This window comes from Podarcis pityusensis, assembly GCF_964106645.2.
Source record: "Podarcis pityusensis genome assembly, chromosome: 5".
Taxonomy (NCBI): domain Eukaryota; kingdom Metazoa; phylum Chordata; class Lepidosauria; order Squamata; family Lacertidae; genus Podarcis; species Podarcis pityusensis.
In genome coordinates, this window is record NC_138032.1 from 42180125 (window position 1) to 42207561 (window position 27437).

Here is a 27437-nt window from a genome sequence, read left to right on the forward strand (position 1 = left end):
TTTTCACACGTGACAGAGGGGACGCGCACGCGCGCTGTGCTCTTCTCGCCTGCCTTGCTATTCTCCGCTTTATCATGGCGGCCGGAGGGGCTGAGGTGGACGTGGGGGCGGACGCGTCCCTGTTGCCGGGCTGGGAGCGGGAAGGCGCGGCCAGAGAGGCGGCGGAAGGTGCGTGTGGGGATGGGGCGGAGGGCAGAGGCCGGGGCCGGGGAGCAGGCGGCGGGCTCCGGCAGTGCCACGGGCGGGGCGGGAGGGGAACCGAAACGGCGGTTCGAGGGGTGGTCTGCGGGGACGGAGGAGGAGGTGAGCTTAGGTGTCAGGGAGAAAGATCGCCCAGTTGGATCTGTGCTCAGGATCGGAATTCACTGTCGGAATTCATTCGGGAGAGTGTGTAAAGGAATGCAAACGAGATTCTCTGGGCGTGTGCAGAGTGCCTCTGCCTAACTTCATTCCATCCACCCACATCGGGATCATGCGTACTGGCATTAATTAGGGCTAGTCGGGCATGCGGTAACGGTGGGCGCATGCAGGGTGTTGATCGGGCGAGGCAGTGTGACGCACGGCATTAATTAGGGGCAAAGTAACGAGCTGTTTCGCCTCCTGAAGATTATTTCAGAGACGATAATGAGCTGGACGCGTGTGTTGAGGTTGGGTATGAGGAGGCTGCTGTGGGCAAGGCTGACTAGAGATAAAAGCATATGTTTGTTTGCAGGAATGTACTTTTCCAGGGGATCAGATCAGCAGAGAGCCCGACCTGGGCATACTCAATATAATTTCCTGTTTCCTTGACCTGTTCTTTTCTACCATTCATTAATCTATTTCCTTTGCCTGTACTGTAAAACTATGAAAAGATAGGGAAACCTAACCCTTAATCACCTTAAAAATACAAGAGAAGAACGAATCATTTAAAGTCTGTTAAAGGATTTTCTTGAGTTTCCATCATCATGAAGAGGCATACTTCCTGGAAACACTGGCTTGTTTACTTAACGTTTTATAAGAAAATATGGGTGGTTTATCATAATTCAGATGACTATTTGTGGTGTGATAGCCACTTAGGAATTCATCATGATGTAGCTGCAGCTGTATGAAAAGCTGCTTTACCATGTTTCCACATGAAGGCAAGTTAACCCATATAACTCTCTGAGGAGACTCCTAGATTTCAGGACTCCTAGATTTCTGAGGGGTGAGTGGTACTTGTAAGGCTGTTTGTAGCACAGCTACAGCTTTTGCCAATGCTGCAAACTTTAGCAGCATTAGTGAAGTTCATAATAGGTATTGCAAGTGTAGACCTGCAACAAAATTTGATAATTTATGGTAAGGCATGTAATATAAATAGGGACCAAAAAACAAACTAAACACATTGTTTTCATTTAAATACTCACTGTGGCCTTCTGAAAAACATTCATGGAAATGGAAGAAGATGGAAGAACAAAGAGTGAAGTTTTAAACTTTTCTCTTGTCAATCATCCATGCTTCCTCATCCTGACCTAACTAAGGAGATCTGTGTATGGAAACAATGATCCACATGGATATCTCTAACTCGCACTGGATCAGGGACTGTGTGAATGAGATGACATCCACATGTAGATGTCATCTGCATTTAGATGTTTGTACTATTTATTCCAACTTCATGAACCAAGAAATTATGCTTGCACAGATAGATCTTCAGTTAACTCCCAACTCCAGAGGCTATGGGCATTGTGTTTCTGTGTGCTGCTTTCTTTTGCCAGTGTTGCAGAGCAGCATGGGGGCATTGTGCATGTGCAGCCCTTGAACCCTGCTTGTGTTTTGGAAGAGCTGAGGATCTTTAAAGACAAACCCAATATTGTCTTGCACATCTTAGGGTCCCCCAGTATATAAGAACCTGTCACTGCCTTCTCTTTGGGCTCATTTTGGCATCCAATGTGTATGCATACGGGACACCACCTTTACTAATGGGAATAATGATATACTGAACATAGTTAACACATCTGAACTTGCCCCAGATACTTCTGAGAAGAGGACAGGAGTGCAGTAACTTTTAAACAACCTTCCTTTTAAGCAACACAGGCTCTCCAAATTAGGTTCTGGACCAGCCTTCAAGTATAGAGGTGTTCTTGGAAATATGGTTCTCCTGGCTTTCTGAACGGCTTCCTAAGAAAATAAATCTTGCAGCTCTTTAATTAGTACGCCTTGTACTTTTGAGAGTGAGATGCTGATAAAAAGAATAGAATGCAGGATTTATAATTGGTTCATTCACGCTGCTCTTTCAGTACTCTTTCAGCTGTTTTAACAAATTGTGCCAAACTTGATTGAAGATATTCTGTACTCCCATGCTGTCTCCTCCCACCTCCCCATTCTAATTCTAAGAGAGATAGTATTTTCAAGCGACAGGTTGTTTCATGCCTTTATCTAGCGAAAATGAAGGAGGCTGCTGGACAGCTCTCCCCACTGCTAATGAGGTGATTTGAGAACTGCTCAGCAGGGATGGGATGGTTGCCACTGACTTCTTGATTTGCAGTTTCTGAACTTAAACTTTGGAATAACTTAAAATAAGTTTTCAAAATTAAATTTAAACATCGAAATTTGTGAAATGTGGGTGGCAGTTTAAATTTCAGTGGTAGAACTTCTTTTTGTAAACCACTTTGAGATTTTTCTGCCATCAAGTGGTATATAAATGTTATGAAATAAATAAATCATCTGCATCTGGATGAAATTTTGCATCATTTAAAATGTATTGTGCAACTCTACAAATTAAGCTGTCTGTGCAACATAGGCAAATGGTCCAGAGATACATACATACATACATACATACATACATAATGTCACTAGGAGAGCAGATGACTAAAGTCATTTGAAATTTTGGGAAGCTTTAGATATAAAATGTATTGGCTATATAGTGTAATTTTAAGCAAACTTACTCAGAAATAAGTCTCATTGGACTCTTTGGGGTTTACTTCCTAATAAGTGTGTTTATCATCACAGCCGTAATCTGAGGTCAAGCAGCTGTTGTCCTTAAGTGAGCACTCAAGGGGCAAAGACATACAGCTCCATAGACCCAAGCAGCCACTGCCTTTTCAGGCTCATTACAGCCTTTTGCGATAAGGGCTCTCCCGATGCAGCCAACTCACTGCTCCTGGACTCCTGCAGGGATGCAAAGTCCTCATGTTTGGAGTTGCCAGCAGGGATGCAGCAACACAGTGCAGTATAATGACAGGTGCCCTTTCCTCTTTGTCACTGGGAATGCAGGTGAGTGCTCAACTGAATTGAGCAAAGGAGGGCAGCTACCCATAAACTGCTAATCACAAGGTTGATTAGGACAGAAGCTGACCGGGGCTTTTTCCTCTGGTGTAAAAAGAAAGTGTATTATGCCACTGTTTAGGGTTGGGGACAGGGTTAAGCAATGTTTGCCTTGAGTCACCTGTGTATCCCAGTCTTTCAAACAGGTGTATACATTTTTGCTTGTGTAAGAGGTTGTTTGAATAGTGATCTGGCAGGCTACTTTCCCTGGAGAATGCACCGTCCCCAGACGAAAAGCTAACTAAGTCAACTGTGCCTTGCTCACTGCCAGCAGTTGTTGCTCTGCTTCTGTATGCTGTCTTTGTGATTTCTGTAGCACTCGATAAGCTTTTAAGTAGCTGTATGAGCACCTGCTTAATTAAGTCTTACTTGGTCCAAGGCATATTAATTAAATTAACTGCACAGTATCTCAGAGATGTGTCAGTACTAGCTTGAGAACTGATGTTCCTTTGACATTCACTTTTGCAATTAGATCGCTTTACAAATAGTTGGGAAAGGTTGCCTGTCTCACTAAGGGCCTAGAGCAGGGGTAGGCACCCTGACACTTCCTAAAATTTCTGGATTCCATCTGTCCCATCCATCATGCCTAATGGTTAGGGGTGATGGGAATTTTAGTCTAGAACATTTGGAGACCACATGGTTATCTACCGCTAGCCAAGAGAGGCAGTATGCTTCTTGGCTATCATTTTCCTGGCTGGAAGAAGCACTGCAAGGAATCTTAGCTAACCCTTCCATTTTCAAAAGACTAGGACAGACAGACTAGCACGGTGTTTCTTGGGCGTGGTGGGGGAAGAGCACAGTAGTGGGGAAGCAGAGATGTGGAGGCAAATGCATCTTCCCACTCCTTTTCCTGTAGATTAAATGCTTTTCAATTTGTGATAAGAAGTATAAGAAACTGCCTTATACCAATTGAGCCATTGTTCCATACAAGGAAAAGGTCCATTTAAGTGGATATGCCTGGAAGGAAATTTGGGACCTTCTGTATGCAGATCATGTGCTCTGCCTCTGAGCTGTGCAAACAAGAAAGGCAAGTTGCACTGTACCTGAAACATGGATTCCCATGTCTAAATTTGTTTTAAGAAGTGCTGGTTAGTTTGGTGTAACTAACTACCTGTCGTGATTTAACCTTTTGATACTTCCTTTTTCTTAGGAGTAAAAGCTGGAACCTGCACCATCTTAGATGTTGTTGAAAACTTGGGGTAAGTAGAAGATTGTGCAACAGCTTACTGCTCTGGGATGTATGTGTGCCAGTGTCGAGGATGACTCTTTGCACCACTGCAACAGCATTAGAATTTTGTTGTTCAGTGCTTAATGCCTGCCTGATGGATGTCCTTTGTCCATGCTGGGCAAAATTCCATTCAGATAAAATGACTTACATGATTAGGGTATCCTGAAACTTTGGAATAGCATTATGGGTTTGGTGGTGATAATGTGTAGCATTTTGCTACCCTGACATTGGGATGAATTTCAGCTTCATTGCATAACTCAAGGTTTTGGACTACATGCTTTCAGGTCTTCCCAGTATTTCCCTTGCAATCTGGGAGGAGAGTGCCTCCATGGCAGTTAGGTGTACATATTGTTGGCAGAGCAGTTGCTAGCGCCTCCATTTAGCCAACCAGATAAACTGCAGGGCACTCTTATGGGTAGATGTTTGGCCTAGGCTGATGGCTACGTTAAATGGTGGTGATGAGCCCTCCTATCAATGTAGCATAGAAGTTAAATTTGGATTGCAAGCCAGGAAATCATTGGTTAAATTTTACCCTGACTACAAATTTACTAGACAAGTAATTATTCTCTCAAATGCTCTCCCTCCACACTCCCTTCACATTCCTAATATGAGTATATTGCTCTGGTGGGAATCAGCCTGAAAGGGAAAAATGAAAACTCCCTTTCTTATCCTGATGGTCAGACTGCCAGATGTAGTCATTGCTCATTGCAAGGATGCAGTCTGTTGAGTGAAGAGCACCTCTGTGGTGGACCAGAACAGAGCAAAGAAGAATATCTTGACACGTCGGTGTTCTTTAAACAACTGCAAACATTGTTCTTTGTGTATATATCTCAGATAGTGAAGAAGCATTTTAACCATTAATCTAATTTGTGCTTTGGGTTCATTATTGTGGTTCCCACCAACCTTTAATTCCTTGGAATTTAAACCAGGCATAGGGAGCCTTTGGCTCTCCAGTGTTGTTGGACCACAGCAGCCTTCATCATCCCTGACCATGGCCCATCCTGGCTGAGACTGGTAGGCGCTGAGGTCTTAGAACAACTAGAAGGCCGCAGGTTCCTGATCCCTACCTTAAACTGTATAGCAGTCTTCCATCGGCAGTAATGTGCCAGTAGCTGATGCTGAGCATATTGCGGCAGGGTTAGACATCAGCACAAGCTACCATGACAAAGTGGTTGGCTACAAAATCCAAGTCATAGGTTGCATTCAGATATTGCTTTAATTGCGATACTTTTGGGGCCATTCGGTGAAGAGTGGGCTGTAAGTACAAATTAAAAATAAATAAGCAAATCAATTTAGATTGAGCCTAGCCTCCCCACAGACTTCACACTACCTGCCCCCCACGCCTCATTCGGCACGGTCACCACTTGATTGAAAACTTTCACTTCAGTTTTAGATTAATCATGGTTTAGTATGTCATGTGAACCCAAAACTGTAGTTAATCTTAATAGTTAGTGAAAACAAGCCAACTTCATTAACTGTGATTTGAAGCTGGCTTGTTTCCACTTTTCACAGTGAAGATTAACCACAGTTTGTCAAGGTTTAAGTGATGCAGCAAGCTTGTAGTTAATCAAGAAGAGAAGCCAAAGCTTCTGAGCTCCTGTTGCCCAGACAATGGTCAGATGATGGAGCATGTGAGCCTGGTGGGGCCTAGGCTCCATTTCCCTAAAGCTACACTAGCCCAAACCAGCCAATAAATCATGATGTCCTGGACAAAAGGGAGGAAGCCAAACATATAATGTAGGGACATAGGAATCTGCCTTGGGCAGAGTCAGATCATTGGTCCATCTAGCCCAGTTGTGTTGACAGTGACTGGCATTGGCTTTCTGGGGTTTCAGGCAGGGAGTTTTCCCCAGCCTTACCTGGAGAAGCTGGGGATTGAACCTGGGACCTTCTGCTTGCACAGCAAGTGCTCTTCCACCGAGCTACAGCCTTTCTCCTAATCACTTTTATGTTGGCCCATAATTTATGAAGCCCTGAGCAAAAGGAAGGGAAACTGATCACTTAACTGAATTGTCAAATTAAATCAGAATATTGTCTCTCTTTGCCCCCCTACCAACAAACTCGCTAAAACAACATATTTCACTGTCTTCTCTTCCTTCTATGGCCTGTAAAATCTTCATTTTGTGTCTATAAATACAGGTCTCCTCTGAAGAATGCAGATCCTCGAATGCGTGCACAGGGCATCCAAACGCTTTCTGAAGTCCTCCTGCAGTGCTACTCCCTCCTTCAAGAGCGGGAAGGTAGGACATATGGGCTCAGTCCTCACTCTTTTGCAACCATGGAGAGTGCTGCTTCAGGAGCTGGCCTCAGCATTCAAGGGATCATGCCCGAGGTAGTGATTAGCAGCAGGAGGTTAGGCAGGCAGGATTCAATGACTCAGTGGTTTTTGACACGCCATATGCTTCTTTGCTGAGTAACTGGGGTGAACTCAGGTTTATTGAAAGCTCTAACTTTCTGTTAGAAAGCGGTTAAATGTTTGGAAGAGAGTGAAGATGGAAGGCAATGCCTTATCGAAGCAGTAAGGAGTAACGTATTTTGTACTTTGAAGAGGATAATGGATTTTAGGGTAACACATAGAGGGAGGGTTTGACTTAATGGTATGACTCCCCTGGAATACTGAGACTCCTGCCTGAGTTTTCCCAAATGTGTACAGTATAAGCTAGTTTCAGAGCCTTAGCAGTGCCCATCACTGAGTGGCTTCACAGGAACCTCCTTACCATGCTGTGGTCCAGAGCTATGTGGGTAGCATATTCATTGTTAACTTTCAATAATCATAGTAATATCTGCAATCCCAAAAACACATGATTAGTGGCGGTCTGATCTATGGTTCTGCACCACAGAATGTCCTATGACATTGGAGATCTTAAGTGTTCAGTTACCTTGCAGTTTCCCTTTCAGAATGTCCTCTTGCTGTTTCTTTGGTCATAGTGATAGGCATTTTATGCTTGTGTGCAACCACTTATCAGTCGTCAGATGAATTTTATAAAATAGGTCTGAGGAGCCAAGAGTAGGGGGAGAATGCCTGTATTGCCAAGTGACCTCTAATGATTCTGCATTTTCCTTCATCCTTTCAAATCTACTGAGGCTGACGTGGATGCCAATTTGCCCCATGGAGATCTCTATTTGTGGTAGCTAAGCCCATCTACCACCATAGCCCTAGTTTCTGATAATGCTTGTCTGTTCCAGTGTCCCACCTGGTCTTGTTCTATGAGACCCGGCTGAAAGATCATCACCTGGTCATTTCTTCTGTGCTGCAGGGACTCAAAGCTCTGGTGAGAATGGTTTCATGGTAGTCATCCTTGTTTATTTATTTCTGTGTTGCAACTTAATATAAAAGTGTATGTATGTGGTGCCCTAGATCTTGGTTAAAACCAAAACATCATAACACAATAAAATCGGAGCAAAATATATTAAAGAAACAGAAATACAGAATGGATCACCTGATACGATTATTACAAAAAAGCAAATTATTTTCATAAGAAGCCTTGCAAAAATAATCAAGTGATAGCAGTCTGTGGCAAAACTGGGGACACTCTCTATTCGTCTGCTCAGTGGTATAAAATTGGGGTGCCCAAAGGATAGCAGATTGACAGCTCTGGTTCATTTAACTGAGACCAGTGAAAGCTGCTACAAGACAGGCTGATTAAGGTAGTAGGTGCTGGTGTAGAAAGAATCTTTTCTGAATCTACTTGGGATTTATAGGGATTAGTTAACAGTGAATTTCCTCCCTTTCTCTCTTAATGATTGGGTCACTGTCACACTGATTAAATGATGGGCTCCTTTTGTTTGTTTCCATTGCACTGACTGATAATATGCCATACAGGGCAGTCTGAGGCCTTAAACATGCTAACCAGTAGCCATCGTTACATGTAGATGGGTACTGAGTTGTTACCATTACTTTCCTTGTCTCTAGAGTATGTGTGTGGCGTTGGCTCCAGGTCTGGCAGTGTCTGTTCTCAAGGCCATTTTCCAGGAGGTTCATGTCCAGGTAAGTCAGAGAAGCCCTGATAGACTCTCTAATTTTGCTTTTGCGTTCCACGTTCATGCTTCAGCCTTTCTGTTCTCATTATTATTATTAAACTAGTTCCTGAAGTATCCTGTACCTCCTGTGGTCCCTCTTGGTGGACAATAGACAGTAGTTCTCTTGGCTAAGACCTGCTCATCAAAATTTTCTTGCTGTCAAGAGAATTGAAGCACTGGGTCATGGCAGAAGTTCTGAGAATCATATCCCCTGCTCTTTGACACTGTCTAAACGATATTAGAAAATCTGAGACTTGGTTTTATGGCTGTATTACTGATATTTTGTAATGGGCCATTGTTGTAAGTCATCTTGGATGGCCATTGCCCAGAAAGGCAGGCTAGAAATAGTTCTTTAATAAATAAATAAATAAAACTATGAAACACAGCCTGGGGGAATAGTGCACCAGAGTTGGATATAGGTTCAAATTTATCATGACTTGTTAAGTTGCCTTTGGCAAGTAACTATATTAGCTGCCATTCTTTACCAACTCCCCACTGCCTTTATTAATAACCTTATTTGAAAGAGTAGTTGGGTGGGTGGACAAGATGAGATTGTGGCAACTTCTCTGAGCCTTGAGTAATTAAATATAAAAGGAGTAAGGACTTCCGGGTTGGCGCCATCGCCGAATGGCGGACTCCCTCCGAGCTCCGGAGGGAGCCTGCTCGGCAGGGGCTGGGTCCTACCGCACCGGCGATGCGGGGACCCTTAAAAACCACGGCCACGGAGGCCGTGGACATGGAGACTCGGCTGGCACCGCTAGCGCCCTCCCGACTCGTGAAGGAGCCTTTTTAAAGGCTACGGATCGGGTGCCGGGGAGAAGCGTGGTGCTTTGAGTCCTCTGCTATCCCTGCCGAGCGCAGCCGCATGCCATCCGGCGGAGAGCGCTGACTTCTTCTATTGAAAATTCGGACTTCTTAACAACAACCCGTGAGTAATTTGGAAACCGGGTTCAAAAGGAGAAAAAAAAATTTTTTTTTCTTTCGGATTGGACACGAGCGGGGGGGGATCCAAAAAGGAAGTCAGTCCCCCTCCCTACTGTAAACCTTCCAAAACAAGGACGGGGAAACCAAGGTCCAAAAAGATTTGTATTGCTGATAAATACTAAGAATTCCACGATGGGGAACTACAAGAACTGTGCTGGAGGAAGAATTGAGGGAGAAGGGAAATGTGACCCCCCCCCCCTGGGAACCGGGGTGATTGAAGAGAGAGCCTGGTGAAAAGAGTCGGAGATTTTGACAGCTGTCAAAGTAGCTGTCAAAGTCGGAAAGCAGACAGGATTTTATTATGAGAACTTTGCTGGTTAAATTTGTTACAATTTGTTATAACCCGTTAAAACTTGGATACAAAATGGCGAAAACATGGATAACAATCGGACTTTTGGACTAGAGAAAACAAAGTTACAACAATCCCCCTAGAGGAGTTTCGGGACATTACAAAGATGGTCGTAAGTGGAAAAATACCATTGGAATTTTACAGGACTGGTTATCTTCTGGGAAAGCTGCAAAACGGAAATAATATTTTGTCTACAGGGTGTTCAGCTAAAGGAGACAATAGAATTTTCTATTGAAGAAAGGAAGGGACTGAACGCAAGTTTTTGTTCCTGAATAACAATAATCCCTGCAGAGTTACTAAACTTCTGAATTAGAACGTTTCAGCAGCGGAACAAGAGGAAATTGGACTACAACTTGGAAAGAACAATGGGGGGAGTTTTATTAAAGATTTGAAGTTAAATGTTTTAAAAAATAACTATAAGAAGAAAAAGCCAGCAAGGAGTTGGGGGAAATAGGTGATTTATGGACTTTAAGAATTCCAGGCAGATAACATGGTTTGGTGGTCAGGGGGAAATTAAACCGGGGACAGGGGGGGGAGAACTAAAATCCAAAGGCTTGTCAACTTTTTTTTTCTGAACTGGCTCTTTTTCACCTATTATACTTTTTATTTCTTATTTCTTATATTTCTATTGTGTGTATCTTTAAAAAAAAGGGAAATTGTGGAATGAAAATGGGGTGGGCCCTGGGGAGAGAACTTTTGTCTTTTATTAAGGGTATTGATGAGGAGTGTATAAATTTTAAATTCGAATAATGGTCTAAACAAATTAAGTTTTAATTAGAACTGAGAGCTTGTGGAGCCAACAATATGAAAGGGGAATATGGTAGGGGTGGGGGAAGGGGGGAGTCCCGGAAAGTGAATGTATGAAAATAAGGCTTTGAATGTACTTTAATCTTTACTTTCTGTATTTTTGAAAATCTTAATAAATATCATTTAAAAAAAAAAAAAGAGGAAAAAAAAATATAAAAGGAGTAGACACATGTATCCTTTGTGTGTGGTAATGTATGCAAATTCTGCTGTGAAATGCCTCTAGCTCCGGTGTGAATATCTTGATTTTCACATGGGACATTAAGGGAATTGGAGCTACTCTCAGCAAGACTAAAAATAAAGGTAGAGAGGATGTTATGGAAGGTTCTGGCCTTCAGCTGGGTGTGTGTAGATTTCTGACTTGCCTGCAGTATCTTAATTGTCTTTCTGGCAAATTAGGCACCCAGATCTATGGACCAGAGTATGATGGCATGAACTGGAGAGGATCATAACAAAAACATAAATCTCTAAGGCTTGGAACAGGTTCACGTATTACTGCTTTATTTCCCAGCTATGCTTTTCTTATCTTCCAGTCTTTGCTGCAAGCGGATCGCCATACAATCTACAGTATCATTACTAACTTCATGAGCAGCCGAGAGGCAGGTAAGATGGATGGCTGTGGAAGGGGCCGAGTCGGACACCCTGCTGGAAAATCCTGGGAATTTCATTACCTGACGCTTTTTCCTGCAGAACTGAAAGGTCTGGGTGCCGATTTCACCTTCGGGTTCATCCAGGTGATGGATGGAGAGAAGGACCCACGCAACCTGTTAATAGCCTTCCAGATTGTACGAGACATCATTGTGAAGGGCTATTCATTGGGTATGTCCAAGTCCTTGTCAGTGTGGGGAAGCCTATGTTGGCAGTGGTTGGTTGGTTGGTTAAACTTCTTATCATGCCTGCAGTGTGTGAGGATGCAGGCTGTATGGGGAGCTTGTTAAAGCGTGCCTAGCTTTGGAATCATTGAACATAGAACCACAGGTTATATCTGCTGTTGAGGCCATGGAACACTCTCTCTCTCTCTCTCTCTCTCTCTCTCTCTCTCTCTCTCTTTGTGGCCTGTGAGAATGGTAGCACTAAATAGGATGCAAATGAATAGTCCATGTCCAGACTTGCGACTGACTGTTTTGGTCACCCAAAGAACTCATATTGCTGTCTTCACCTCTCAGGGCCCTTCGCAGAGGAGTTGTTTGAGGTGACTTCCTGCTACTTCCCCATCGACTTTACCCCTGTGAGTGAGTAAATCGGGGTCTTTGTCCCTCCTTCATAATGCTTGGATATGGGTGTTGGAGCAGGATAGTTTGTGTAATGCCTGGAACCGGGGGTGTCCATATGGAGATGGGTTTATTCAGCACATTCATGTCCAAATCATTCGATTTTGCTTCTGTTCCAGCCCTCCAATGATCCTCATGGAATCCAGAGAGAAGACTTGATCATCAGCCTGCGGGCAGTGCTGACCTCCACTCCCATTTTTGCTGAGGTAGGGCCATTGTGTATCATGGCTGGTCTGTTTTCTGTGCCCTGTGGGTTCTTCCTGAGACCCTGTAGCAGAGTTGGTTCCCACCCTGATACACCATGTTGAGCAATAATACATTGACAGCGTTGGGATGGACACATAATAATGATAATAATAATAATAATAATAATAATAATAATAATAATAATATTTATACATACATACACTGCCCAGCTGGCTGAGTTTCCTCAGCCACTCTGAGCAGCTCCCAACAGAATTAAAAGCACAATAAAACATCAAACATTAAAAACTTCCCTTACTGGGGCCCATAATGCAGCCATTTGTAATAGTTTATCCTCATCAGCAGAAGATGTTGCTGTAGTGGTACACAACAATTTGGATCCTAAAAAGCCCTCCATGAATATATAGGTGTTGGGGAAGGGAACGTTGATTGCAGATCTTCCCTCCCCCTTGCACCACCTCTCATGCTGCTCTGGACAAGATTTTTGAAGGGCAAAGCCGTTTCAAGGTGAAAATTCCTTCTTCTCTTGATGGGAGCATCACATTGTCAGAGCCTTCATTAGGATAAGCCAATGCATTTAATCCCAGAACAAGCATATTGTAGAGAGAATTTTGCCCTTAATTTTGAGACTTCAGTCTATTGCAGATATATGAGTTGGGGAGTAATTTTTTTTTAATAAGATATTTATTAAGCTTTTTTAAAGTATTACAATAAAAATGAAAAAAATAACAAAAATACAAAATAAAAATAGTTAAAAACACACAGATTTTCCATTGCTTGTTTTCCTTTAGCTTGTTTCTCGGACCTCCTCATACCTCCCTTTTTTGTATTCCAGTTCAATTTGTTGGTTCAGCAAATCCTTACCCTCTTTATTTATCCTAATCTTTAGTCTTAAAATAGTAACATTAAATTTTTACCTATTAACAACCCATTTTTCATAATGCCTTAAAGCATTACAGCTGGAAACCACTTAATTTCTATCCAACATCATTCTAACATTCATTAATTTTACAATAATTCTGTAGATAGTCTTTGAATTTCTTCCAATCTTCTTCCACCAACTCTTCTCCCTGGTCTCGGATTCTGCCAGTCATTTCTGCCAGTTCCATATAGTCCATCAGCTTCATCTGCCATTCTTCCAGAGTGGGTAGATCTTGTGTCTTCCAATACTTTGCAATGAGTATTCTTGCTGCTGTTGTGGCATACATAAAAAAGGTTCTATCCTTCTTTGGCACCAATTGGCCGACTATGCCCAGGAGAAAGGCCTCTGGTTTCTTCAAGAAGGTATATTTAAATATCTTTTTCAGTTCATTATATATCATTTCCCAGAAAGCCTTAATCCTTGGGCACGTCCACCAAAGGTGAAAGAATGTACCTTCAGTTTCTTTACATTTCCAACATTTGTTATCGGGCAAATGATAAATTTTTGCAGGCTTGACTGGGGTCATGTACCACCTGTATATCATTTTCATAATATTCTCTCTTAAAGCATTACATGCCGTAAACTTCATACCTGTGGTCCACAACTGTTCCCAGTCAGCAAACATAATGTTATGTCCAAAATCTTGTGCCCATTTAATCATAGCAGATTTCACCATTTCATCTTGAGTATTCCATTTCAACAGCAAGTTATACATCTTTGACAAAATCTTAGTTTTGGGTTCTAACAGTTCTGTTTCTAATTTTGATTTTTCCACCTGGAAGCCAATTTTCTTGTCCAAATTATATGCCTCCATTATCTGATAATAATGAAGCCAGTCTCGCACTTTATTTTTTAGTTTCTCAAAACTCTGCAGTTTCAGTCTATCTCCATCTTGTTCCAAATTTTCCCAATATTTCGGCCAATTGGCCTCCATATTGAGCCTTTTCAGAGCTTTCGCTTCCATCGGTGACAGCCACCTTGGGGTATTGTTTTCCAATAAATCCTTGTATCTTATCCAAACATTAAACAATGCTTTCCTGACAATATGGTTTTTAAATGCTTTATGTGCTTTGACCTTGTCATACCACAGATATGCATGCCATCCAAATACATTGTTAAAACCTTCTAGGTCCAAAATGTCTGTGTTTTCAAGAAGTAGCCATTCTTTCAACCAGCAAAAAGCTGCTGATTCATAGTAAAGTTTAAAGTCTGGCAGGGCAAATCCACCCCTTTCCTTTGCATCAGTTAATATCTTAAATTTTATTCTGGGCTTCTTGCCCTGCCAGACAAATCTAGAAATATCTCTCTGCCACTTCTTGAAACAATCCATCTTGTCCACAATTTGCAATGTTTGAAACAAAAACAGCATTCTAGGCAATACATTCATTTTTATCATAGCAATACGACCCAACAGTGAAAGCTTCAAATTTGACCAAATTTCTAAATCTTTTTTCACTTCCGTCCAACATTTTTCATAATTATCTTTAAATAAGTTCCCATTTTTGGCTGTCATATTAATCCCCAGGTATTTCACTTTCTTAACCACAGTCAAACCTGTCTCATTCTGAAACCTCTCTCTTTCAATCGGTGTTAAATTTTTCTCTAAAACCTTAGTTTTTAACTTGTTCAGTTTAAATCCTGCCACTTGACCAAATTCTTGAATTGGTTCTAAAACCCTTTTAGTACTAGATTCTGGCTCCTGTAACGTCAATACTAAGTCATCTGCAAATGCTCTCAGTTTGTACTGTTTGGCTCCGACCTGTATGCCTTTAACCAACCGGTCCCTTCTAATCATATTCAGCAGAACCTCCAGGACCGATATAAAAAGCAGTGGGGAGATTGGGCACCCCTTTCGTGTCCCTTTTTCGATCTTAAATTCTTCCGTCACCAGAGTTGGGGAGTAAATTTACTCTCGGTCCTTTTGCATTTCCCAACACTGATCTTTCAAACTGCTACTACCATCAGACTTTGGACAGAGAGCTTGATTTATAGATATAAATAAATATTTGCTTTTTTTATTTAAAAAAGCTGGGATTAATGGCTCTCTGAAATGGCCCATATGCTACACAAATTGCTGTCGTGGTAGGTATATTTTGCCCCTCATAGAATTAGAATAAAATCAGAAATTTATGAAACTGCTGGAGCAATCTTAACCCTGGCCAGGCAGCAGTGGGCAGAGCTGAAGCACCTGAGCATCATATCCAAAGCCCTGCCAGGCAAAAGGTGGGGAGTGTTTTTTCCTCATTTTTTGCTACACTAGCTCCAGGCAGGTGCAGCTGAGAGCCTGATGATCCTCTCAGAGCTTTCCAGTGGCTACTGCCAGCAAAACCACCAGTGGTAGCTTCCTGCCTGCATGAGTGAATCTAGGCCCTCTACAATGATGGACACTCCCCTCTTGGCTAAGATGATAGCAGACTGTGCAGTATTCTAACACAAATACCCAGTCATCACCAAGGTGGCGTCAGTGGGGAGTATTGCATTGTGCTCTTTATATGGGTTTTACATTGTTTTGTGAGGCCTGCTGGTCTGATCTTCTGAGGTATATTATAACCCCAAATTATGCTGAGCAAAGTATATTGAGATTTCCAGGATCTTCTCTCCTTACAGTTCCTGATCCCGTTGCTCATTGAGAAAATGGACTCTGACGTACAAAGTGCCAAGCTGGACTCCCTGCAAACCTTGGTAAGAGCACTGAGCAAAGGTATCAAGGCTCCACAGTAGGTTGCCATGCAGCCCTCTCTGCTCCTGCAGCTTTCCTCAAAGCAAGCATGCACTTTTCTCTTTCCCCTGCACTGGGATTTATGTGCCCTTCAAGCTGATTTAAGGGGTGGCGGCGGCTCTGGTGCTGCTTCTAGGTAATGCAGCATCTTGACTGCAAATTAACAGCACACCCCAGATGACTCCTGTCTGACTCTCTCTCCCCCCCCCCCCCCACCTTCCTTTCTTTTGCAGAATGCTGCCTGCATGATCTATGGGGAGAAGGAGCTGAAGGAATTCCTACCCAGCCTTTGGTCATCCCTGCGTAGGGAGGTGAGAGGATCAAGGATTCCCAAAGCGAGGTGGTTCTGGTGCCCTGTGAAAGTGCATCCATTACATTGTTCCTGCTCTCTGTGTCTGGGGACTGCTTGAAACATTATACAGTGGTATCTCGGGTTACATACACTTCAGGTTACAGACTCTGCTAACCCAGAAATATTACCTTGGGTTAAAACTTTGCGTCAGGATGAGAACAGAAATTGTGCAGCGGCGGCGCAGCGGCAGCAGGAGGCCCCTTTAGCTAAAGTGGTGCTTCAGGTTAAGAACAGTTTCAGGTTAAGAACGGACCTCCAGAACAAATTAAGTTCTTAACCCAAGGTACCACTGTATACTGCATTGGCCTGAATATAAGCCTCACTTTTTTTGTGAACGTGAAAAGTTAAAGTGTGGTTTAAATTTACATTTGTGACCTTCAAAAATGGGCTTTTACGATATTGCTGCTGAAACAGATATACGGTAAAACGGAACGGGTGTGAGTGCATGCAGAATTTTAAGGAAGCAGCTTATATTTGGATATCCCCCCCCCCCCTTGAATTTTAAAGGCGCGGCTTATATTCGGGCCAATAGAATAGTTTCATTACAGTGAATTATCAGGCTGTTGTAATATTTGATGGATCTGTAAAGAAGCAAATAACCCCCCTTCCCCCCCCTTCATTATGATCACTGGCTGGATCACTGGATTACTTGCTGGATTGCGGGATCACTGACTGGATTATTTGCAGGATTGTCTGCACTGCACCGATTGTCTGATTCTCCTCCTGCTCCTCAACAGGTGTTCCAGACAGCAAGCGAGAAGATTGAAGCAGAAGGTCTGTCTGCTTTGCGTGCTCTGTCAACATGTCTGTCCCGCTTGGTGCTCAGTTCCGATGATGAGGATCTTTTAGATTCCTTCCTTACAGGCATTCTGCGAGGTAACCTTTGGAGCAACATCCCTTTCCTAGCATCTTTCCAGTCCTGTGAAAGAACTTCCATTTCTCATTCATAAACTGCTGCTTGGAGGAAATGACCACTTCCCCAAGGGGAAAATACCTCGTCATGCTGTTGCAGCCATGATTTGGCTTACAGGACTGGAGGGAAGGGGTGGGAACTGGAGCTGACTTGTGGGAAGGCAGCAAGTTCTCCACTAAGCTTTGAAACTGTTTGCAGTTTGCAAGCTGGTGGAATTATGTAGTGCTATTTCTTGCTGGGATTTCTGCAGTGACATTGGGAGTGATACTGTTTCTCCCAAGCGCTCTTACCTGTTTCAGATTGCAGGCACCATCTTTGTGAGCCTGACATGAAGCTGGTGTGGCCGAGTGCCAAACTCTTGCAGGCGGCTGCAGGGGCCTCTTTGCGAGCCTATTACCGGATCACATACAGTGTACTTCCCTTGCTGGTGGAACAGTACACCAAGCATGAGCAGGTGAGGACAAATGGGAGCGGAATATGCTTGTGGTGGAGAGTAGTGAAAGGGGCTTAGGTGACTGCAATCTCATATTAAGGGACGTTTAGTGGCATATACCTGCCCCAGGCATACGCTTGGGCTCAAATTCCATGTAGGACAATGGCCTACAGATCTTGTCTCTCCTTCTGTGTCTTAGTCCCTTCAACCCATCCTCTGCCCTTTTTGATCTCTTGTAGAGTAGCCAGCACAGGACAATCTTGGAAGTGCTGCTTGGTTTCTTGGAGCTGCGGCAACAGTGGGGGCCTGAGGAAGACGGTGAGATAGTTTTCCATTCTTCTTGTTTCCTGCTAGCAAGGCTGCCCTTCTGCAGCATCCTGGGCTTCCAATGTTCCTGTCTTGCCCAGAGCAGTTGTTTGCAGAGAAGAGTCGCCTTAATCTATAGGATTTAGCAATGGCCTGTCTGGGAAGGGGGGCGGGCAGTGAGATGGGTGCAGTAATAGGGAGAAGAGAAATGCGGAGACAACAGAATTGAAAAACAAAGAGTTTGACAGGATAGCTTCCCAGAAGAAATTCTAGCCCTTGTGGTTGGTGAGAGAAGTCTTAGAAAATGTATGCACAAGAGTTGGGTTCCAACTACAGCACACATTTAAAGCAGTATCATATCACCTTAAACAACAGAGCCGCAATTCCCAGAGTAGTTTAACAAGCAATCCCTGTTCTAACAATTATTAGCACCCTTAACAAACTACAGTTCCCAGGATTCTTTGGGGGAAGCCATGACTGTTTAAAGTGGCATGAGAGTGCTTTAAATGCAATGCAATTGGGACCTCAGCCAAATATTCCAGAACCAAAGTTTCTTTGAGCATGGCTTTCAGTGACCAAGTAGAAATGCTTTTTGCAGGATGACATGGTGACTGCAGTTGAGTAACCTTGGTGGATGACTGCTCTTAATGAGCAATCCATCTGTGTTTTTTTCTTATCCAGGTACCATTGCTGACCACTCAGAATTTCAGGAGGTTTCTCATTCTTCACTATCTAAATTCTGATCACAATCCTCTCAGACTCCGGGTTAGAAAGTTAAAGCGCCCCTACCAGGGACCTTGTAATTTCTAGTGATTCGTGCCCAGGATAGTCAGTCTCATGACACTGCCTGTGTGCCTGTTTCCCTCCCTTGCAGACAAGAGTCCACTGCTTTGCTTCAAAGACTCCCTGTGTTCCGTGGTGTTCTCTGCACTTTCTGAGTCCAGTGTGCAACTTCAGTTGGTTGGCATCCGGGTTCTGACCTTTCTAGGATCACTGCAAGGTATGTGTTGATTTGTGGGTTACTCCCAGGAGTCATGGAAGAATTACGGCTTGTTTAGAGATTTTCCCCTTGGTGTGCATTCCTTTACAGATCCATCTAGCGTGCACACAGACCTGTTTCCATCATGTGTGTGCAGCCAGACAGCTGGACTTGAATCAGATTAGGTACTGTCCCACCCCACCTTGCATAACTTGGACTATATGGGCTGCAGGCAGCCTCTAGGAAGTGGAATGCAATATAGTAAAACTGGCACTGATAGCAGAGTGTTACTACCAGGGAAAGGAAAGGCTTTGGACTTCAGTCTCTCTTGCGTTTCAGGGCTCCTGACCCTCTCAGATGTGGAGATGTTTGTGGATCACCTTACAAAGTTAATCTTGCATGAGGACGATTCCCAGACCAGGTGAGGGGTGGAGACAAGGCTGGACCCTGTGGGTGCAAGGGAAACAGTAGGCATTGTTGAACTTCCCAGAATTGTCTTTGGGCTTATCTCTTTCTAAATATTGAAAATGTTTACATTCTTTTAGTCCACTACCTGTAAATGGCAAATGACAAAGTTTCTAATACAGTCTCATGAATTACTCATTTCTTCATCCAAAATTCTGCTTCTGTTTGGTGTTGTCTTACAGTGATCTGTTAAGGTTTGCATGTGTTTTAATTAAGAAAAGGGCTTTACTAATACTGCTTTTATTATCTTTGTTCAAGCTTAAGTTTTGTACTAAAACATCCTTTGGTTTATCATGCTTTGTTCTAATGTGTGAATAGAGCTCATATCCTCGTTCTCTTAGCACAGATTCATTTCAGTCTGAACCCAATAGTGTAGTTAAACATTCTTCCATAAAAATGTCCCTCATAGTGTAATATTCTTTAAATCCTTTTTTTTAAAAAAAAAAATGTCTAGCTTGGTAACATCCTGTTGTTTGTTTTAAGATTTCAAGTGCTGTATCTTTTCCTCTGGCCTTCCTGCATTTCCTATTCAGTGCGCAGTGCATCCAAACCTGCGAGTCACAGGACAGTTCCCAAACAAATCCAGTGATACCTTTTCATAGTTTCTATAGTGATGTGAGAATCCCACCCTCTTCTGATAAGTTCTTAGATGAACCTGGGCGGAGTGAGCTTAACAAAACCTGGGCAGTCTGCATCGCTGTCTAAGCTGTGTTCTTGTCCAAAGAGCTCTTGTAATCAAGGGAACATTTTTATAAAATGTAGTGCACACACAGCTCAATATTACAATTATAAAATTAGATTACCACGGAAAGAACTGTGAGTTGCTTTATGGTATTGAGTGATCAACAAGTTCATCCATCCTTGCATACTCCTTTATCCCTGCAGCATGGTAGCTATGGAGGCGGCCGGACGCCTGGCTCCCCTCTATCCACAAGCCTTCAGCAAGTGCTTGGTTCAGAAGTTCTCAGAAGGGCTGCAATCAGGTACAGCATGCAAGTTGGGCGGGTTGTGGGGAAGTGGGTGTCCTCTCTTATGCTGCCTTTACTAAGCATTTGTGCAGAAGTTCACAGTGTCTGTACCTGAGTGCTAGCTGCATTGTAGGCAGAGGGGCTTTGACTTGAATCTGCGTGGTCTCTGTGCCTTGAGGAACATGAGTAAGGCCAAATGGGCAGACGGATAGGTTAGCTCCAGGTCCAAGAATCAACCATTCCCAAATCCATGTTCATGTGGAGGGGTAGAAGTTGGTACCTCCATGGCCCTGTCCCTAGGGACAAATTCATTGACTGGCTGTTGTGTTCTGTGTGCTGTTTCAGAGCTTGAGGAGGACAGCAATCCATCCCAGCAGGAACGTCGCCTGCAGGCTCTAGCAGCTGTGTCCACGCACCCTAGTATAGTGAGGGAAACAGTTCCAGTCCTCCTGCAGCACTTCCAGCAGAGTCAGCAAGGTAGTGTAAGAATTGTATGTGATAAACTATCGAAGTGGGGAACCTAGTCCAGTGCTTGGGACAGCAGTAACAAAAGGGCTCAGCATCTGTGTGTCATTAATAGGATGTGTAAGATTGGGAAGGGTTGGAGCTCAGTAGTAGAGCATCTGCTAAACATGGAGAAGGCCTCAGGTTCAATCCCTGCCATCTTCAGAAAAGACTGGATAGCTCAGTTGGTTAAAGTGTGGTGCTGATAATGGCAAGGTTGCAGGTTCGATCCCTGTATGGGACAGCTGCGTATTCCAGCATTGCAGGGGGTTGAACTAGATGATCCCCAGGGTCCCTTCCAACCCTACAATTTATATTTCCATGACTTTCTGTCTGAAACACTGAAGAGCCACTGCCAGTCAGTGAAGACAGCTCTGAGTTAGGTGGACCCAGGGGCCTGACTCCTTGTAAGGCAGAGCTTCCTTGTTTCTATGGAAGGGGTTAGTAGAGAGCTGTTTGTACACTGAGCCTTGGTAACCTTTAGGAGCCTACAATCCCATAATTCTGTCATTAGTGGGAGAAGTACAGCTTGTTGGAAGCCTAGGACCATCAGTCTTTGACTGTTTTGGCCCATAACCTATTTCTGACACAATCTGATGCCTTTAAATGGCCCTGGTGATAATGTATTAGTAATTTTTTTAAAAAGAAAAACACCTTAGAACTGGTAGTCTCCACCCTGAATGCTCTTTTGATATTTTTTTTTATTTTGCAGAGAGTATACCTGCAGATACCCACTCTGTGGTATCTGTGTGCCAGAGTCTGCAGCAGGTAGCATTCCAGTGCCAGCAAGATGCTCAGAGTTACTGGTACTTCCACCAGGCTGTGGTGCCCTGCTTGGTGGGCTTAGCAGTCAAGGCTGCAATGCAAGGTAAGGTGGGGAGATGAGCACAGACCTTGTGCTCCCCGAACCAGGCCAGCACCCATAGCTCAGGTGCAGTTCTGTATACTTTCGAACCTTGAGAGAAAGGGAGGGACCTTTCCCTTGTGCTGGGCTGGCCTTTACCCACTTGGGGCCAATCTCAGTGTCCCTGTCAGGTGTCCATTATGCAGGTGGCAAACTGAAAGGCAGCTGATGGGATTCCAGGAACTGTCTCCATCCCCTCACATTTATCCCCCCCCCCCTTTTCATGACTATTTTCAGAGAATTCCCATACCTTGCCAGGCAGTGTGCTGCTGAAGGAAGAAGCCTTATCAGCCATGGTATCGGTCATCAGCAGTGCGTGTACGCACTTAAGACCAGAGTGAGTAGCAGCTGCTGTCATCCTGTGATCTCTGTCCCTGCAGAGTGACAAGTAGGGAGGCACAATCTTTGTGCTTTTGAATAAGGTCAGGTTCTAGCATGACTCTGCGAACAGAAGTGCAGGCAATCTCCCCTTCCCCTCCTTGGTGTTTTTATACTACTGTCAGATGTCAAGGAAATGAAACAACTATCTTGACTTTTAGAAGACATCTGAAGGAGGCCCTTTATAGGGAAGTTTTTAATGTTTGATGTTTTAATTTGTTGGAAGCTGCCCAGAGTGGCTGGGGCAATGCAGTCAGATGGGCAGCATATAAATAATGAATTGTTATATTATTATGTGCTGTAAACCAGTGTTCTTGTTTCTTCTTCCTGGCAGGCAGGCTGCCCAGAGTGTCTCCAAAGTGGTTCCCCTCTTCTTGGATGGAGAGCTTTCCTTCCAACCTGGAATCACCTTTCCCAGCACTTTCCAGCCCTTCCAGGTATCTTGTATGAGTGAGGCGCTGCTGCTGCTGCTACGTTTGGGGAAATGTGGCCAGAGACTTTGGTAGTGGAAACAATATTTCTTTTCCTTTACAGGATGGGCAGTGTCTGATGGCAGCCCAGAGAAGGCTTGTTGCTCTCCTCATGGCCTTTGTCTGCTCCCTGCCAAGGAATGTGAGTCCTGGGGAAGATTTGGGGGCGGGGGGAGGTTGCCTCATGGCCGAGAGAATGGATCTACCCATCCTGCCTTGTGTGCCTGATCCCTAGGCAAGTGATGCTGGGAACCGGCAGCTTGAAGCTCTGCTGTTGCCTCCATGCCTCCCCACGCTCTGGCTTCCTTTCAGGTTCCAATTCCTCAGCAAGACCGCCTGCTACGTGAACTGCTAGCCCTGAGCTGCTCCTGTGACTGCCCTTTCACTGCCACAGCTGCTGCCAAATGCTTTGCAGGACTGGTTAACAAGCACCCAGCAGGTAACCAGTAGAGTAATAGCCTGTGTCTGTCCTAGAAGGGCTGGGGATGTTGTTCAGAGGCTCGTGAAACCTCAGAGCTGGGCTGTGTTAAGTGATGCCCTGCTTGACTGATGCAAGAAGTTGCCCGGAACAACAGCCAGTCTCTTTACCCTTTCCAGGGCCTCAATTAGATGAGCTGTTGGAGCTGGCCATGAACAAGTTGGAGCATGGCCTGAATGAGGGTCCTCATCAAAGCCAAGCCCTCACTCTGCTGCTGTGGGTGAGTTTCCGCCATCCCCCATCCCTCCCGTCTCTGCCAGAAACAGAGCTCAGTATTCCTTTCTTTTTGCCCTGCAGGTGAGCAAGGCTTTGTTGCTACGCTACCACCCGCTAACCACACACCTGACGGACAAGGTGAGCTTCTGGGAAAGGCCTGGGACCCTCAGGGAGGCCACTGTGCCCTTACCACATTCAATGGCTCCTGTCTTTTACCCTACAGCTCCTCGTGCTTTTGGGGGACACGGTCCTTGGCCCTGCGGTGGGTGATGGCCTTGCCTTGCTCATGGCCGACTCCCCAGATGTGCTGGGCAAGAGCTGCCACGCTGAGGTGCGCCTCATGTTCCGCCAGCGCTTCTTCACAGAGTGTGTGCCGCAGTTGGTGCAGGGTTTCCACACAGCGGCTCCTGGTAAGAATTTCCTCTGTCCCATTCCTTACGGAAAGCATCTGAATTAACAGGAGGAGCACAGTTGGAATAATGGTCAAATTGAAATGAGGACGCTACTGCAGCATTTTAGCATTTTTTTTGTCTGCAGAAATTGTGGACTCCTTGCATGACCTGCCTTTTGTAGCCCTCTTTGGATAGTAGGAGCTTCTGAACCCTCGACAACAAGAGGAGCAGTCCGAGCCTCTCGCCTTTTTCTTCCTCTTCCCGGACCCCTCGGAGTTTCTGGAGATGATTTTGGGTAGGAGAGCTCAGAACTGTGAGCTCGCCTACCCTGCCTGTTACATGGGACAAACAAATGGCTTTTCTTTACTGGCAAGAGGTGGTCTTCACTGTAGGTCGATGAGTCTCCTCGGAGCCACAGGATTAAGCCTTGCCCTTCTGTTCTTCCTAGATGTGAAGGCGAATTACCTGAAAGCCCTGTCTCACATACTGAACCACCTGCCCAAACCAGTGCTAGTGACAGAGCTGCCTACGGTGAGTGTGCAGTCGTGCCAAGCACCAGGCCCTAAGAACTCGGGAATTATTTTGTGGGTGGGGCGTATTATGGAGAAGAATGATGCCCCCCTCTTTCAGATAGGATAGCTCAGTTGGTTAGAGCATGGTGCTGATGATGCCAAGGTTGCAGGCTCAATCCTTGTGTGGGACAGCTGCTTTGCAGGGAGTTGGACTAAATGATCCTTAGGGTCACTTTCAACTCTATAATTCTGTTGATTTCATGACTCTACCCTCTTATACCCCAGTTGCTACCTCTCCTGCTGGAAGCTCTGTCGTGTCCTGACCTTGCGGTGCAGCTCTCAACTTTGCACTGCCTACAACCCCTGTTGCTCGAGGCGCCACACGTCATGAGCCTGCACGTTGACACACTCGTGGGCAAATTTATCAGCTTGACAGACAACCCTGCTATGGTGAGTACTGGGTAGCCTCTTTATGCAGCTGGGTACTCCTGGTTTCCTCCTGGATGGTCAGCAGAAGACTAAATGTACCGTTTATATTGCAGGCAATCCGCATTGCTGCGCTACAGTGCCTCCATGCACTTGCCTCCCTCCCCACTCCAGTGGTAAGTAATGGATCTGCCTGATAGCTTGCCAGATGCTCCAACATTTGCCTTACTTGTGCCAAGATCTACTTGTCTCCTGTTGCTAGCACAAACCGATATTAAGACCTCCATGGGAACTGTGGGAACCTCATTGATGGTGGCTTCTGCTTGCTACCAGGTGATACCTTACAAGCCACGAGTGATTCGAGCCCTGGCCAAACCCTTGGATGACAAGAAGCGGCTGGTGCGGAAGGAAGCTGTGGCAGCACGAGGAGAATGGTGAGCAGGACTCTTTCTCTTGGGGGAAAGCGTAGAAAAAAACAGTACCAACTTACCGTATTTTTCGCTCCATAGGGTGCACCGGACCATAGGGCGCACCTAGTTTTTAGGGGGGAAATAAAGGGAAAAAAATTATCCCCCCCCCCAGCCCCAAAGAGCAAAGACGCTAAGACAGACAGCGGGATCCATCCTGCTGGCTGTCTTGGCTTCCTCTTTAGCCACGCACAACCTCTCCAGGCTGCACGCGGCTTTGGCAGAAGCCAAGACAGCAAGCGTTTTTAGCCGTGGGGCTGGGGCAGGGGAAGCCCGAGCTTCCCCCGACTCCAGCCCCCAGAACGGGTCTGGGAGCGGGGGCGAGGTTGCGCACAACCTCGCCTTCGCTCCCAGAGCTTGCTGCTATCCGCAAGACTTCTGAGCCTGGCGGGTCCGAAGGCTTGCGGATAGCTGCCCAAATCCCGGGGTGCGCGGCGCTCCCCGGGCTTCGGGCTGCAGGCTGCTATCCGCAAGCCTTGGGAGCCCAGCGGGAACTCCCGCAGGCTCCGAAGGCTTGCGGATAGCTTCCTGAAGCCTGGAGAACAAGAGGGGTCAGTGCGCACCGACCCCTCTTACTCTCCAGGCTTCAGCGAAAGCCTGCATTCGCTCCATAGGACGCACACACATTTCCCCTTCATTTTTGGAGTGGAAAAAGTGCGTCCTATAGAACGAAAAATACGGTAAATACACTGTAGTTGCTCAACTTGGCTGTCCTTGAGACTCACTGTAATTAAATTGGAGGTAGGTTAACATATCCTTGTACAGATGTGATGAAGCCATTTTGAGCGTAGAAGTTTGGATTAATAACTTGGGTTCTGATTAAGCAATCAGGATGAAAAAAAAGTATAAGGAAGACTTGAAAAGAAATGTAGAATATCTGAATTATTGTAAACACATTCAAATATTAACAGTAATAGAATAAATTCAGCAGTAAGAAATATTTTGATATAAAACTGGGAAAACGAGAATGGGGGGGGGGGGCGGATAGAATATGTAGCATAAAAGAGTTAATAAAATGAACCAGGGAGGGGAGGAGGGGGAAGGGAAGTCAAGGATATTTGGATGTAAAGTTGTGTTTAAATTTGTAAAAAAAATGAAAATGGTAATTATTTATTTATAAATACATTTTTAAAAGGGTTCATTTTGTTCATGCCTTGCTGCTTCTAAAGCCTGCTGTGGTGGTCTTTTTCTTCAGGTTTCTGCTTGGGACACCTGCCAGGTGAAGGTTCACACTGCAAATCCTGACTGACAATCTCACCTGCCCCCACTCACCTGGTAAGCTGTCGGCCTTGATGTCCTGGGGCCTAGATTTCCATGCAGAGCAGCAAGGCTCTGGGCAGAAGAGGACTTTTTTGTGGACTGCCCTTTCCTAATCACAACATCAGCGTTCAGTAGGAAGGAACAGCCGGCCCCTGTTCCTGCTGCAGCGCGGTAGTGAGTGGAGGTGGCAGGACCCCCATATATTATGTATGTATGGGGCCAGAAGAATAAAAACTTGTTTGCTAACAGCCTCTGGCAAAAGTGCTTCTTGTGGGGAAGTAGTAGAAATAAGGGTCTTGCCTTCACCTTCTATTAAGTCCAGCTTCCCCACCTTCCTGCCATAATGGTGTCTGCATACAGAGAGGTTTTTCATATGCTAATAGAACTAAAGCCTACTGCATGAACTTAGCACCTCTCATGCAAAGATCAAACAGTGAATTACTTTAATACAGAATATTTCTGAATACAAGTTGCAAGAGCTGAGCCTAGGTGTCTAGGAACGTTCTGTCTGATGTGATACCTGCTGGAGAAATCTAGCAAACTAGCATAGGAAGATACTGACTGATCTGCTATGCCTTTTTCTGTAAGTACAGGCTGCTGGTTGTTTACTTTCTTGATTATCAGCCACTGGTATTAAATTGGTGAAGCTGCAGCTGCCTTTGGCTGTAAAATGAGTTCAGAAATCTACCTGAGCCCCTGTGTGGCATTCTGCAATGAGGTGGTAGTTTGCTTGTTTGGAAAGTGTTCTACAAATAAAGTTTTTAAAGAGTGCCACTACTGCCCATCTGAAATTTATACATGGCATTAAAGGTTACAGCTCCCTAGTTCCTCTGCTGTGTCTTTCCAGTGACAACCCTCATTAATGACCATAGTAGAACTGCATTTGAAAATCGATGAAAGTACATGACTGGCCATGACATAGAACGTTGTACGTGCTGGGAAACAGCTGAGCCTCAGTAGTAGAGAGTCCATGCTTTACCCTTCCTAGGTATAAGACTTCTGCTGGCAAGGTGCCTACTCTTGAATAGCGTTTCTCAAACTTGGGTCCCCAGCTGTTGTTGGACTACAAATCCCATCATCCCTAGCTAGCAGGATCAGTGGTCAGGGGCGATGGGAATTGTAGTCCACCAACAGTTGGGATCCAGGTTTGAGAAACACTGGTCTAGCCATTGACCACACCTTAACTTGAATTAATGGTGGGGCCTGGGTTTGTGCTGAAGGCCTAATTACTCTT

At 44.7% G+C, this 27437-nt stretch overlaps 1 protein-coding gene across 2 annotated transcripts; it reads left to right on the forward strand.

Moving 5' to 3' along the window:
• MMS19 (MMS19 homolog, cytosolic iron-sulfur assembly component) lies at nucleotides 1-26451 on the forward strand. Of its 2 annotated transcripts, none has more exons than XM_081007575.1 (31): nucleotides 1-168; nucleotides 4430-4478; nucleotides 6647-6747; nucleotides 7694-7779; nucleotides 8421-8495; nucleotides 11198-11267; nucleotides 11355-11483; nucleotides 11831-11892; nucleotides 12055-12141; nucleotides 15669-15743; nucleotides 16014-16091; nucleotides 16870-17008; nucleotides 17345-17499; nucleotides 17718-17796; nucleotides 18659-18784; nucleotides 19103-19184; nucleotides 20114-20211; nucleotides 20542-20673; nucleotides 21413-21568; nucleotides 21842-21941; nucleotides 22317-22419; nucleotides 22517-22594; nucleotides 22765-22891; nucleotides 23050-23150; nucleotides 23228-23284; nucleotides 23370-23556; nucleotides 23987-24069; nucleotides 24336-24500; nucleotides 24593-24652; nucleotides 24810-24910; nucleotides 26139-26451. In XM_081007575.1, exons 1-31 carry the CDS (start codon nucleotides 75-77, stop codon nucleotides 26164-26166), a joined length of 3063 nt encoding a protein of 1020 aa, XP_080863701.1. In that variant the 5' UTR covers nucleotides 1-74; the 3' UTR covers nucleotides 26167-26451. The 2 variants fall into 2 exon arrangements, with proteins under 2 accessions (XP_080863701.1, XP_080863700.1); XM_081007574.1 differs by lacking the exon at nucleotides 1-168 and adding an exon at nucleotides 2860-3228.
• Nucleotides 26452-27437: the final 986 nt, after the last annotated feature.

What these genes read in the sequence shown, in the direction of transcription:
- MMS19 (XM_081007574.1), top strand. Translation starts at nt 3,096, where the DNA reads ATGCAGCCAACTCACTGCTCCTGGACTCCTGCAGGGATGCAAAGTCCT. An exon ending in CTCAGAAGGGCTGCAATCAG is followed by an intron (nt 20,212 to 20,541) that starts GTACAGCATGCA and finishes GTGCTGTTTCAG; the next exon opens with AGCTTGAGGAGGACAGCAAT. An exon ending in CTTCCAGCAGAGTCAGCAAG is followed by an intron (nt 20,674 to 21,412) that starts GTAGTGTAAGAA and finishes TTTATTTTGCAG; the next exon opens with AGAGTATACCTGCAGATACC.